This window comes from Palaemon carinicauda, chromosome 28 (genome assembly GCF_036898095.1).
Source record: "Palaemon carinicauda isolate YSFRI2023 chromosome 28, ASM3689809v2, whole genome shotgun sequence".
NCBI lineage: Eukaryota > Metazoa > Arthropoda > Malacostraca > Decapoda > Palaemonidae > Palaemon > Palaemon carinicauda.
The window spans coordinates 42,684,528-42,698,713 of record NC_090752.1 but is presented as its reverse complement, the minus strand read 5'-3'; the positions used below and the strand labels follow the sequence as shown (position 1 = coordinate 42,698,713).

General features: G+C 43.2%; 1 protein-coding gene across 1 annotated transcript in view; it reads left to right on the top strand.

Moving 5' to 3' along the window:
- LOC137621786 (Golgi pH regulator-like) overlaps positions 1-14,186 on the top strand; it is a 198,238-nt gene that overhangs the window by 28,798 nt on the left and 155,254 nt on the right. Inside the window, exon 4 of the mRNA XM_068352293.1 lies at positions 1,556-1,680. Within this exon, the coding sequence (XP_068208394.1) occupies positions 1,556-1,680 (125 nt within the window). The remainder of the gene's footprint in view (positions 1-1,555; positions 1,681-14,186) is intronic.

The following is a 14,186-nucleotide window of genomic DNA, read 5'->3' as shown; positions in this document are numbered from 1 at the left end:
CTATAATGTCATCTTAACTTCTATGATTTTAATTGAATCTTCTTCTTTGTCTACATCTTTTCCCACTTCTATGTGGGGTCGATGTTTCTGGTCAGCTTTCTCCATCTACCTCTGTCCCACACCTCCATCACCGGTTAATCCCTTTCATCGAAGGTCATCTTTGATACAGTCCACCCACCTTTGCTTTGGTCGCCCTCTCCTTGTTCCCTGTACCTCCATTTCCATTACTCTCCTCCCAATATACTGTTCATCTCTTCTCATGACATGACTGTACCACCTCAGTCTACTTTCTTGGATCTTATCTGATAGTTTTCTAACTCCTGTGGTACCCCTAATTACCTCTTTCTGTATCTTATCTCTTCTTGTCACCCCACACATCCATCTCAACATTCTCATCTCTGCCAAATCCATCTTCTTTTTTTCTGTCTTCTTTATTGCCCATGTCTCCGCTCCATACATCATTGCCGGTCTCACAACTGTCCTGTGTACTTTATCTTTCAACTTAACCCCTATTCTCCTGTCGCATAGTAATCCAAAGAGAATTGTTATGATTTTAATTTAATATTTTATTTCATGTAGAATAAAGAGTATCGGTGTCGATGACCTTAGATTTCAGGATGCCAGAAAACTTTAAATCAATCAATCAATCCTCAACCACCCCTCTCATTCCTGGGCCAATAGGTCAAAAGTGAACCATTCCAGTTGGGAAAGGTGTCTGTGTGGGGCTCCTTGATCCACATTCTTTACCAGCTGGATAATATCTTGTTTTCCAAGTTGTAATGACCGTCCCTAGCTCGGAATGAATCAGTCTCCCTAATTAAAGGACTCAAGTTTATATAGCTAGGTTAAATAAAGATTAGTTTAGAAATTTTTGATTTTATAAAAGTAATTTGTATTTTTCATAATTATACTCTATAAACCGAGTCCTTTGTAATAAATATTTTTCCACCTGAATCACTTTTCATTCCTAAGTGATTCATTACTAAGCTTAAGGGCAAAAGTATCTGGCTGTTCTCTGACATTCAGATGGACGAGGATTCCCCTGGTGTTGCCAACTTCTTTGTTAACGATTCAATGGTGGTTCCAGGACAGCTGAAGACATAAATCTATTTTAAAAATGAGTTATATTTTATATTATATATTCAGTATACAGTAAGTCCCCTAGATAAGAATAAGATGCATTCCAAGAGTGGGTTCTTGAGTTGAAAGATTCTCCTGTTCAATATAATTAGCCAAGGTGTCAGGCTCATAACCCCTTACCCTCTAGTGAGCTAGCATATGTATGCATTAAAAATTCTTACTGCTGCATATTTGTTTAAAATCATGTAAAATATTTCTTAGAAGTTAATTGATTTGTTTGTTAATTGCTCTTATTTAAATCCTTTATTTATTGCACATATAGGTTCTTACTTTTGAAAATTTTCAATTTGAATAGTCATATGAAGATTTACTTTTTGATTTGAAAATGTCCCACTTTCCTGTCAGTTAAATCTTTTTTATTATCTTTGGGTGAGTAATCAACTAGGCTTTTTCTTTCTCTTTATTCTACCAACAGTTCGTGGTGAGTGGGTGAATATTTTGTCTGTGGTTACATGGGGTATATTTATGGTGTGCTTTTGGAAAATAGGAGATCCTTTCCCAATTCTCAGTCCTCAACATGGAATATTATCTATTGAGCAAGTAAGTGATATTTTGACTTTAGTAATACTTTTTTATAGCAATTATTAAGATAGTTTTATAATCTCATTGCAATTCTCTTTGGATTTATTAACTTCTACTAACTTTGAGTTAAGTGAATTAGTCTATTTTAAATGAATTTTTATTTCTGTACTCGTTACTAGTATAAATACTGTAGATATTTTGTTATGTCTTTCTTTACACTTAATGAGTCATAGACAATTTATATAAGCTAGGTATATGACTTTTCAGGATAGGTACCTGCTTTAGTTATTCTTTCTGTTTTTTTCTTTTTTTTTCTTTTTCCAAATTAGGGAATTGTAACTTTCAATTAAGAAATATAGAAGAGCAATGGGTGATGGACATATTGGAAATTACAGTTCCATGAAATGTGGATTTATTGTAGATGAAGTAAATAAGTAAACATTGAGAACTTGGAGAAAATATGTTTTAACTGTACTTTCTAAATAGCTTCTATTAAGATATTTTTGAGATATAAAAGATGATTTGTTCTCACACAAATACAAATAATCATCCTTAAATAGGAGTATGACTTCACTGATGCTAAGATAGCAATTAAATCTTAACAAAGTAATTAAGAGAGAAAAGGGTCGGTACCGAAAACCAATTCGACCAGGATAGGTATCTTGGCACTGTAGTGTAGGAACGTATGTGTATGACAGTGCTCTCACTGTTCTTCTTCTTTTCGAGGACGTACGAGGAACACTTATATTTCAATCTCTAAAGAGACTTTGGTATTGAAGGAAATAAAGATGGGTTGTGGTGAGGTTTCATTACAATCACTTGATAGAGAACTGAGTGTGAGAGGAACCAGGGATTGGTCTCCCTTCTTGTACAGGCAATGAGACATTCTAATGCATATTTGCGATCAGGATTACGATCCTCAGTCTCCTTGCAATTAATCTACTAGTGATAGGTTTCCTCACTATCGGTTACTTTGGGTTCAGACCGCTCATGATCGTTCTCTTCATGACTCCTGGATCACTAAAGACCCTCGCGTGGTTGTGGTCATGATCACCTGTCACCTGGTCTTTACTCTCATTTGTTCTGGCATCAAATACAAAGTTTTGGGCTCTTTACTATGGAGATATATTTTGGAGACAGGTGCAACTAGCCGTCAAACTTTTAGCGAGGTGTTGCTCCCCTCTGCCGGTTAGCAGAGGGTAGAAGGTAGACCCATCACTGCGCTTACACACACAGTAGCCAACACAACCCACTTTACATTTGGGCTCAGAGGAGAACAGACGTTGTCAGTTCTCCTCCGCTTTATTCAGTTTAACAACCATGATAAAGAACCAACTGGCCTAAATTTTAAATTTTCCTTTATTTTTCAATACGGAATATACCTTTTTTTACTTCTGCTCACCTTTGTTTCTATAGTTTCAGCATAGGAATGAGAGCAGAGGCAAGACTGAGTCCTTTCAGGTCTTCCAGTCGGGGTAGAATTCTCTCGGGGGAACCCTGAGACTTGCTTCAGCTATGTTTCACAGGCAACACTTGATGCCAACTTGAGCTCTGCTCATTGACGAGAAGCATAGAATATTGCCCGGAGGCCTCCCTCCAAGTGTTTAACAACTTCCCCTTTCAAGGGAGAGTTAACCTTCACCGGTGTTGGGCAACTTTTCCCTCTGAGGGAGTTACCTTCACTAACCACTGTTCAGCAATCTCCCTGCTTAGGTAGAGAATTGCCGACAGTGGCATAGTGGTTGAACACCTTTTCCTGCCTGCGGGAGAGACAGTCTTCACCTGATTATTTCCTCACCAGGGGATTCCTCCATTGGAGTTTAACATAGAAGGAGTTAGGTAACTGCTTGCAATGCCTGCTCTTCACTATTGTACCCTCAGAGTACAAATCAGGTCTCTTGAGAAGATTCCCTTAGGGGTCATTGCCACAGATGTTGATGCCTGCCGACCGCTTGTGGTCGATGCCTCTCCGACACAACAACGGATGTGTGCCTCATGGTTTATAATTTCTTTCAAGGGAGAAACCTCTCATAGGCTATATCTCTTTGGGTTATTACCTACATTGACCTCTTCGAGACACAACAAAGCTCTTGGAGCTTTATGAGACCAGTCCCCTAGGGATAGATTTGCACATCATAGTTTCAATTCGTCAAGATGTTCCCCAAATACATACAACCCTGCAGGCAGTTGTTGTACAAATTGATATAGGGAGAAAATATACAATATGCTCTCTGTACTTACCTCCAAATGATAATATTTTATATGATGATTTAGCAGAGGTCATTCAACAACTCCCTCAACCTTTTCTCTTACTGGGAGATATGAATGGTAGACATCCTTTATGGGGTGATGTTTTGGCCAACACAAGGGGCAATATTATCTCATCAATTGTAGAGAATGAGGATGTGGGACTCCTTAATACAGGAGTGCCCACACACTTTTATGTTCAGAGAGGTACTTTGTCATGCATTGACCTTTCAATTGCAAGCTCTAACTGCCTTCTTGATTTTGATTGGAGGACATTAGATGATTGGCATACTAGTGATCATGCACCAATCATTATAAACACCAACAAGGGTCCGCCTTTGCAAAGATCGCCACGTTGGAATCTAGACAAGGCAGACTGGGTTAAATTTTCCGAGCTAAGTGAAATCGAAGGGAGAACAGAACAGTTTGAAAGTGTTGATGATGCCATAGACCTACTGAATGGAACTCTTCATACAGCAGGAGTCAATTCAATTCCCAAAACAACAGGGTTATTCAAACGACGACCAGTCCCGTGGTGGTCTTCAGAACTAACTGCACTCCACAGAGCCACAAGAAGATCTCTAACACGATTGCGTAGCCGCAGAACTGATGAGAATTTAATTATGTACAAGAAATGTAGAGCACAGTTCCATCGTGCCATGAAAGAAGCAAGGCGCCAGTCATAGATGTCTTTTGTTTCCTCCATTAACAGTAGAACACCACCATCTTCTGTGTGGAGGAAAGTAAAAAAGATAGCTGGCAAATTCACCCCCAACCCACCACCAGTGTTGAAGGTGAATGGCCAGTATGTAACTGAAGCAAATGAAGTTAGCAATGCCCTGGCTAATAATTTTTCAAATGTATCCAGCAAGTGTGAAGGAGCCCCTGGTCACCAGTATAGGAGCACTGAAGAAAAGAAAATTTTAAATTTTGCAACAAGAAGGGAAGAGTCGTATAATTCTCCTTTCACTGAAAGAGAATTTGATTCCGCACTTGCTCATTGCAACGATACAGCCCCTGGACCCGATGGAATTCCATAGGCAATGATTAAACATGTACATTTTAATACAAAGCTATTTATTTTAGGCATTATTAATAGAATATGGCATGATCATAGTTACCCAAGTGTTTGGGAACTAGTCATTATTTTAGCCTTTTTAAAACCCGGTAAAGACAAGTTTTTAGCAGCATTGACATCTTGTTTATGTAAAATCATGGAGAAGATGGTCAATGCAAGGCTGATATGGTACCTTGAAAAGAAAGGTATTTTATCACCGATTCAATGTGGATTCCGAAAAATGCACTCAACGACTGATGTGTTGATACGACTTGAGTCTTCTATTTGTGAAGCCTTTGCTTCCAAACAGCACCATGTTACAGTATTTTTTGACCTTGAAAAGGCATATGATACCACATGGAGATATGGTATTCTTAAAACCATTCATGAATTGGGATTGAGAGGAGAGCTGCCACTATTTATTCAGGCATTTCTTTCACATAGAGTTTTTCAAGTGAGAGTGGGGGAAACTCTATCAGAGAGTAAGTGCCAGGAAGAAGGAGTTCCTCAGGGTAGTGTGCTGAGTGTAACCCTTTTTGCACTAGCAATTAATGGGATATCCTCAGCCATTCCCCAGGATGTTCTCTCAACATTATTTGTGGATGATCTCTCAATATCATTTGCTGGCACTAGAATGGCAATGGTTGAGAGAAAAATCCAACTCTCTATTGATAAAATTATCCAGTGGGCTGACATGAATGGATTTAAGTTATCGACAAGTAAAACTACCATTGTCCATTTTTGTCGTATCCGGGGAGTACATCCAGACCTGGATATATACATTAAAGGTCAACGGATACCATGTGTATCGGAAACCAAATTTTTAGGTTTGATATTTGACTGTAGACTTACATGGGTTTCTCACCTAAAAGCGCTAAAAGCTAAATGTGTTGAAGCTCTGAATATCTTAAAAGTATTGTCCCATACATCATGGGGGGCAGACCGCAATACTATTTTAAAATTATACAAGGCCTTGATTTTTTCCAAAATTAGTTATGGTTGTGAGGTATATTCTTCAGCCACCCCAAGCCGGTTAAAAATATTAGACTCGATACATCATGCAGGTATTAGATTGTCTACGGGAGCTTTTAAAACCTCGCCTATCCCAAGTCTCCTTGTTGATGCTGGAGAGTTACCTCTAGACCTTTACCAAATGTCTTCCATTCTTCGGTATTGGTTTAGATTGCAAAGACTCCCTAACTCTCTAGCCTTTCAGACTGCAAGCCTTGTAAGACACGCATCATACTTTGAGTTGCACCTGAAATCTCCTCAACCTTATGGCTTTCGGGTGAAACGATTATTAAATAGTCTGGATATAATTAGAAATAAGGTACTTCCATTCAAGGTATCATCAATGCCTCCATGGAAGTTACCAGAGATATCTTTTTGCAAATATTTTATTGGAGATAAGAAGAATATGTCAGACCTAGAAGCCAGGTCTCTTTTTAATGAACATATTAAAGAACATAGAGGATCAACTTCTATCTATGCTGATGGCTCCAAATCTGATGCTGGCGTTGGATTTGGAGTACATAGTAATGGTTTTAATTGTAGAGGTGCACTTCCTCTGACCGCTTCCATATTTACTGCCGAACTGTATGGCATATTAACCGCTATTGAGAAAATAGCGTAGGAGAAGGAGGGTAATTTTACAATTTTTAGTGATGCAAGGAGTGTCCTTCAAGCTATGGAAGTTTTTAATTCTAATAACCCTCTAGTTTTAAAGATTTTAGAATGGCTCTTCCTTATTGGACGGAGAGGTATAACAGTTCAATTTTGTTGGGTTCCAGCACATGTAGGTGTGTCCGGGAATGAGAAGGCAGATTCACTGGCTAAGGAGGCTGCATCCGAGTTGCTGCCAAGAAGGTATCCCATTCCCTGTAATGATTTCATACCTGACATCAAGAAATTGGTTTGCAATAAATGGCAACAGCAATGGGATAGTCAAGATGGCAATAAAATGAGGGAAGTAACAAATGACATATCTCCTTGGAGGTATAATATGATGCCCCGAAAATGGGAGACGTCTCTTTGTCGTCTCCGTATTGGTCACACTCGGTTGACACATGAGTTTCTGCTGAAGGGCCAACACCAACCGTATTGTGACAACTGTTTAGTACCTCTAACAGTAAGGCATTTGTTGACCGAATGCCCCAATTATAACAACTTGCGGAATAGATATTTTTTTGAGGCTCGAGGTGAGGGTGGCAAGTTCATCCTTGCCAAGATTCTTGGAAATGATGTGTCCTACCATGCAAGTGGCATTTTTGGATTTCTTTCAGAAGCAGGTCTTCTGAAAAATATTTAACTTTTATGACATTCAATTTTTATGATTTTAATTGAATACTCTTTAATTTTTTATTTTTAAATATTTAACTTAGCCGGTGAATATATATAGCTGCAACTCTGTTGCTCGACAGACAAAAAACTGTAAAAAACTCGCCAGCGATCGCTATACAGGTTGCGGGTGTGCCCATCAGCGCCAACTGTCGGCCAGATACCATACTCAATGTAAACAAAGACTCAATTTCTTCTCTGTCGACGTGTCGACAAGACGTACATTACTCGCTATTGAAACCTGGAGTTTTTTCCATCATCTTTGGTGAAGTACTCTATTTTGGTTTTGAGCTTTCGCTGTGCAGGGTTTTTCTTCAAATAAATCCTTGAACTCTTTTTTGTATCGGATTCATTGTTGATGACTTAGACCGTTTTTTGGATTTTTCCCTTGACCAATTCAAAATGGCTGACCTTTCACAAGTTCCTAAGTTTAGGAAATGCAATGCTAGGGACTGTTCTAGCCGTCTTCCAAAGGCTTCTCTCGACCCTCACACTGTTTGTTCCAATTGTCGGGGTAAAACCTGTCAATTGGAAGATCGGTGTGAGGAATGCGTGGGCCTTTCGGAATTCGATTTTATCGAATTTGAGAAGTACACACGCAGGCTAGAGAGAGATAGATTAAGGAGAAGTTCTTCTAGGTCGATAGATTTTTCCTCTCCTCATGCCCCTCAACCTATTCCTTCCCCTGTAGTGGTTGTTCCTAAACCCCCTCCTAGCACTCAGGAACCATCGATGGCTGACATGATGCGTGCTATCCATGCCCTGGGGGAGAGAGTTGAGTCCCTTGCAAGTGACCGCAATCAACTCATGGCGGATGTTAAGGAGCTAAAGTGCCAAAGTGCCGCGGGAAGTGATAAAGTGCCTAGTGAAAGTGTTGTGAACAGTGTTGCGCTTGAGGGTTCGTCTGTTCGTGCCTGTCGTCCTCCTAGTCCGGGACCTCTTGCAAGCTCCCAAGCCCAGGGGAGAAGCAATGTCGTACGACGCATGGGTTCGAGAGGCCTTGATCAGCGAACAGACGTTCCCTCCATGGTATCAGGCGTATCTCCCCGAAATCGCCCCTACCTACGTAAGACGAGAGAGCCCGTTTTTACCTCGTCGTCTGAAGGTGTTTCTCGTAAGAAACTTTGGACCAAGGTCTCACGACCTTTAAAACGTAAGTCGGTCCCTTCAGGACAAGTCCAACGTCCCGGTTGTAGCCACTGGGTCAGTTCGGACTCGTTGCCGTCATCTGATGACTGCTCACCGCCTAAGAGAGGCAAAGCGGTACTGCCTCAGTCGCTAACCCCGTCTGTTGCCGCACCTGCTCCCGTAGACCCTAAATGGGCTTTGCTGCAAGATATGCAGTCCAAGCTTGCGTCCTTGATGGAGGACTTTAATTCAGAGAAGGTTGCTGCTGAACCTTCTGGCCAACAACCTTCCAAGCGGTCTGTTGTGCGTCCTGTTGACGCTGAGGTTACCTTCTCGCGTCTACCAGTTGAGGTGGTTCCTCCTCCCATGCGACCCAGTGTGGGTTGCCAGCCGCACGTTGACGTTAGGCGACGCACGGAGGTGGTTGTTGACGTTCAGGACGTTCAGCAACCATCAGAGGTGACTTGTTTTGACGCGGTGCGTCAACCTCCGCAACCCGGTAGGGTGTTGACTGCACAATCCAGACGGTCTAGACAGTCTCGGGTGGACGCTGTGCATCCTCGCGCACCCATGGTTGTTGACAGTTCACAGACTGTGCAGCAGTTCCATGACGTTGCGTCCGGCTCCGTCACGCATGCACCAGTGCGACCGGACTCAGCGAGCCAGACTTTGCCCACTCCGTTGCCGTTTCCTCATCAGTTTTCGGATGAGGAACTATCTGATGAGGACGTTGCTGAACCACAAGACGATCAACCTTCGGAACTGGACGAGCCTAAGCCATCTCATCCATCATTGGACTTTAGAAAAGTCATGGCTGTATTCAAGGAGATGTTTCCGGACCACTTTGTTTCTGTGGCTCCTCGTTCTCCTCCGTCAGAGTTTGTATTAGGAGTGCCTGCTACCGCACCTGCCTTTACGAAACTCGTTCTCTCACGCTCATCCAAGAGAGCTTTGCGGCTGTTGGGAGACTGGTTAGAGTCTAAGAAGAGGTTAGGGAAGACAGCATTTGCCTTTCCCCCATCTAAACTCTCTTCTAGATCGAGCGTCTGGTATGCCACGGGAGAAGTTCTCGGCTTGGGAGTTCCTGCCTCTGCCCAGGGCGACTTCTCAAGTCTTGTAGACTCTCCCCACCGCCTTGCCATGAGACGCTCGAAGGTTTGTTGGTCACCATCGGACCTGGACCACCTTCTTAAAGGGATATTTAGGGCTTTCGAAGTCTTTAACTTTTTAGACTGGTGCTTAGGAGCCCTGAGCAGGAAAATCTCTTCGGTAGATAAGGATATTTCCTTGCTCATTATGTCCTGCATGGACAAGGCCGTCCGTGATGGGTCCAATGAGCTAGCTGCCTCATTCACGTCCGGAGTCCTGAAGAAGCGAGAGTCTCTCTGTTCGTTCCTGTCTGCTGGAGTTACGCCATGCCAGAGATCCGAACTTCTCTTTGCTCCCCTTTCCAAGTCCCTGTTTCCTGAAGCCTTGGTAAAGGAAATTGCCGCATCGTTAGTTCAGAAGGACACCCATGATCTAGTTGCGTCCTCGGCTCGCAAAGCTCCCCCTTTGCCTACATTATCTGCTAGACCGAGAATAGACACTCCAGCGTCTCGCTTTATTCCGCCCTTTCGTGGCAGAGCCTCCAGCATTGGAGGTGCTCGTGCCGAAGGGAAACGAGGGAAGAGCAAAGGACCTAAGTCCTCCAAGGGCAGAGTCTGACTGCCCGCAACTTCAGACAGCAGTGGGAGCCAGACTCAAGAACTTCTGGCAAGCCTGGGAGAAGAGAGGCGCAGATCAACAATCTGTGAAGTTACTCAGAGAGGGGTACAAAATCCCTTTTGTACGCAAACCCCCTCTAGCGACGTCCCCCATCGATCTCTCTCCCAGGTACAGAGAGGAAGAAAAGAGACAAGTCCTGAAACTGGAGGAGTCTCTTTTGCTAGAGAAGGGAGCGGTGGTCAAAGTCTCTGACCTTCGATCACCGGGATTTTACAACCGTCTCTTCCTAGTTGCGAAGAAGACAGGAGGTTGGAGACCGGTGCTAGACGTCAGTGCTCTGAATGTCTTTGTCACAAAGACGAAGTTCTCCATGGAGACCACAAAGTCAGTCGTAGCAGCGGTCAGGAAGGAAGAATGGATGGTCTCGCTAGACCTAAGGGACGCCTACTTCCATATCCCCATTCACTCAGGCTCCCAACCTTTTCTGAGATTCGTCTTCGAAGATGTGGTTTACCAGTTTCGGGCCCTGTGCTTTGGCCTAAGTACAGCTCCTCTCGTGTTTACGAGGCTGATGAGGAATGTAGCCAAATTCCTCCACTTATCGGACATCCGAGCCTCCCTTTATTTGGACGACTGGCTTCTCAGAGCCTCTTCCAGTCGTCGCTGTCTGAAGGATCCAAAGTGGACTCTAGATCTGACCAAGGAATTGGGACTCCTAGTCAATTTGGAAAAGTTGCAGCTGGTCCCATCCCAAACTATTCTGTATTTAGGGATGGAGATTCACAGTCTAGCTTTTCGGGCTTTTCCGTTGGCCCCCAGAATAGATCAAGCCCTGCTATCCATCCAGAAGATGCTGAAGAAGGAACGCTGCTCAGTCAGGCTGTGGATGAGTCTGGTAGGGACGCTGTCATCCCTGGAACAATTTGTATCACTAGGAAGACTACACCTCCGTCCTCTTCAATACCATCTGGCTTTTCACTGGAAAAATGACAAGACGCTAGAGGCGGTCTCGATCCCGATTTCCGGAAAGATAAAGTCTTGTCTGACTTGGTGGAAGGACAATATCAACCTAAGAGAGGGTCTTCCCCTGGCTGTTCAGACTCCCAACCACGTTCTCTTCTCGGACGCATCGAACTTGGGCTGGGGCGCGACACTGGACGGTCGGGAATGCTCAGGCCTGTGGAACTCGAGTCAAAGGAGCATGCATATCAACTGCAAGGAGCTGTTGGCAGTTCATCTGGCCTTGAAAAGCTTCGAGTATCTCCTTCGAGGCAAAGTGGTGGAAGTAAACTCGGACAACACCACGGCCTTGGCGTACATCTCCAAACAAGTAGGTACCCACTCACTGACGTTGTACGAGATCGCAAGGGACCTGCTCATCTGGTCAAAAGGTCAAGACATCTCCCTAGTAACGAGGTTCATCCAAGGCGACTTGAACGTCATAGCAGATTGTCTCAGTCGGAAAGGGCAAGTAATTCCAACCGAATGGACCCTCCACAAGGATGTGTGCAAGAGACTTTGGGCCACTTGGGGTCAACCAACCATAGATGTCTTTGCAACCTCGCTGACCAAGAGGCTTCCAATCTATTGCTCTCCAGTCCCGGACCCAGCAGCAATACATATAGATGCCTTCCTCCTAGATTGGTCACATCTGGATCTCTACGCATTCCCACCGTTCAAGATTGTCAACAAGGTACTGCAGAAGTTCGCCTCTCACGAAGGGACAAGGTTGACGTTAGTTGCTCCCCTCTGGCCCGCGAGAGAATGGTTCACCGAGGTACTTCGATGGTTAGTAGACGTTCCCAGAAGTCTTCCTCTAAGGGTAGACCTTCTACGTCAGCCACACGTAAAGAAGGTACACCAAAGCCTCCACGCTCTTCGTCTGACTGCCTTCAGACTATCGAAAGACTCTCGAGAGCTAGAGGCTTTTCGAAGGAGGCAGCCAGTGCGATTGCTAGAGCAAGGAGAGCGTCTACCATTAGAGTCTACCAATCGAAGTGGGAAGTCTTCCGAGACTGGTGCAAGTCAGTTTCTGTATCCTCGACCAGTACCTCTGTAGCTCAAATAGCTGATTTTCTCTTATACCTGAGAAAAGGACGATCCCTTTCAGCTCCCACTATCAAGGGCTACAGAAGCATGTTGGCATCGGTCTTCTGGCATAGAGGCTTAGATCTTTCCAACAATAAAGATCTGCAAGACCTCCTTAAGTCTTTTGAGACCACCAAGGAGCGTCGTTTGGCTACCCCTGGATGGAATTTAGACGTGGTACTAAGATTCCTCATGTCAGACAGGTTTGAGCCGTTACAATCAGCCTCCCTGAAAGATCTCACCTTTAAGACTCTTTTCCTGGTATGCTTAGCCTCGGCTAAAAGAGTCAGTGAGATTCATGCCTTCAGCAAGAACATTGGATTTTCGTCGGAAAAAGCAACTTGTTCGCTGCAACTTGGTTTTCTAGCCAAATATGAGCTGCCTTCTCGGCCTTGGCCTAAATCTTTCGATATTCCCAGCTTATCGGAGATCGTAGGCAATGAACTAGAAAGAGTCTTATGCCCTGTTAGAGCTCTTAAGTTCTATTTAAAGCGTACTAAACCTTTACGAGGCCAATCTGAAGCTTTATGGTGTTCAGTTAAGAAACCATCCTTGCCTATGTCAAAGAATGCTTTGTCATATTTTATCAGATTGTTAATACGAGAAGCTCATTCACATCTGAGTGAGGAAGACCGAGCTTTGCTTAAAGTGAAGACGCACGAAGTTAGAGCTGTAGCAACTTCCGTGGCCTTTAAGCAAAATAGATCTCTGCAAAGTATAATGGACGCAACCTATTGGAGAAGCAAGTCAGTGTTCGCGTCTTTTTACTTAAAAGATGTCCAGTCTCTTTACGAGAACTGCTACACACTGGGACCATTCGTAGCAGCGAGTGCAGTAGTGGGTGAGGGCTCAACCACTACAATTCCCTAATTCCATATCCTTTTAATCTGTCTCTTGAAATGTTTTTAATGTTGTTTTTATGGGTTGTCCGGAAGGCTAAGAAGCCTTTCGCATCCTGGTTGATTTGGCGGGTGGTCAAAGTCATTTCTGGAGAGCGCCCAGATTAGGGGTTTGATGAGGTCCTGTTGTATGGGTTGCAGCCCTTGATACTTCAGCTCCTAGGGGTCTGTCAGCATCCTAAGAGGATCGCGAGGCTCCGTAAGGAAGACGTACTTATAAGGCAGAGTAATCGTCTAAGTCGACTTCCTTACCAGGTACCTATTTATTTTGTTTTTGTTATATTGATAACTTCTAAAATGAAATAAAAACTCTTAGCTCATAAGATGTAAACATATTTAACTGGTCTCTACCCACCACCCTGAGTGTGAATCAGCTATATATATTCACCGGCTAAGTTAAATATTTAAAAATGATATTTTAATTATAAAATAAATTTTTGAATATACTTAACCGGTGAATATATAAATTAAACGACCCTTCCTTCCTCCCCAATAGAGATGCAGTGGGATGAGAAGAAATTGAGTCTTTGTTTACATTGAGTATGGTATCTGGCCGACAGTTGGCGCTGATGGGCACACCCGCAACCTGTATAGCGATCGCTGGCGAGTTTTTTTACAGTTTTTTGTCTGTCGAGCAACAAAGTTGCAGCTATATATATTCACCGGGTAAGTATATTCAAAAATTTATTTTATAATTAAAATATCATTTTATTTCATTTTTTATTTTTGTATACATAAATTAAATGTTACCGGCGTCAATGACCTTAGATGTCAGGATGCCTGAAAACTTTAAATCATTCATTCATTCATTCATAGTTTCAAACTCTTACTAGGGAGAAGCTTCTGTTCTTTGACATGAGAATGATGAGGGTAACCCTCTAGCTGCTTCTAGCATGATTACCCCTCACCCAGTGAGGTTATGGGGCAAGGAGCTCAGAGCACTAGCATCTATGAGCTTGCCTACTCACTTGCCCTCACTGGGTGTTCAGTGCTAACACAGCTATGCGCTAGAACCATCTCTCACTTCAACATACAGTCAAGGGAGTTAAGCACACACTCCA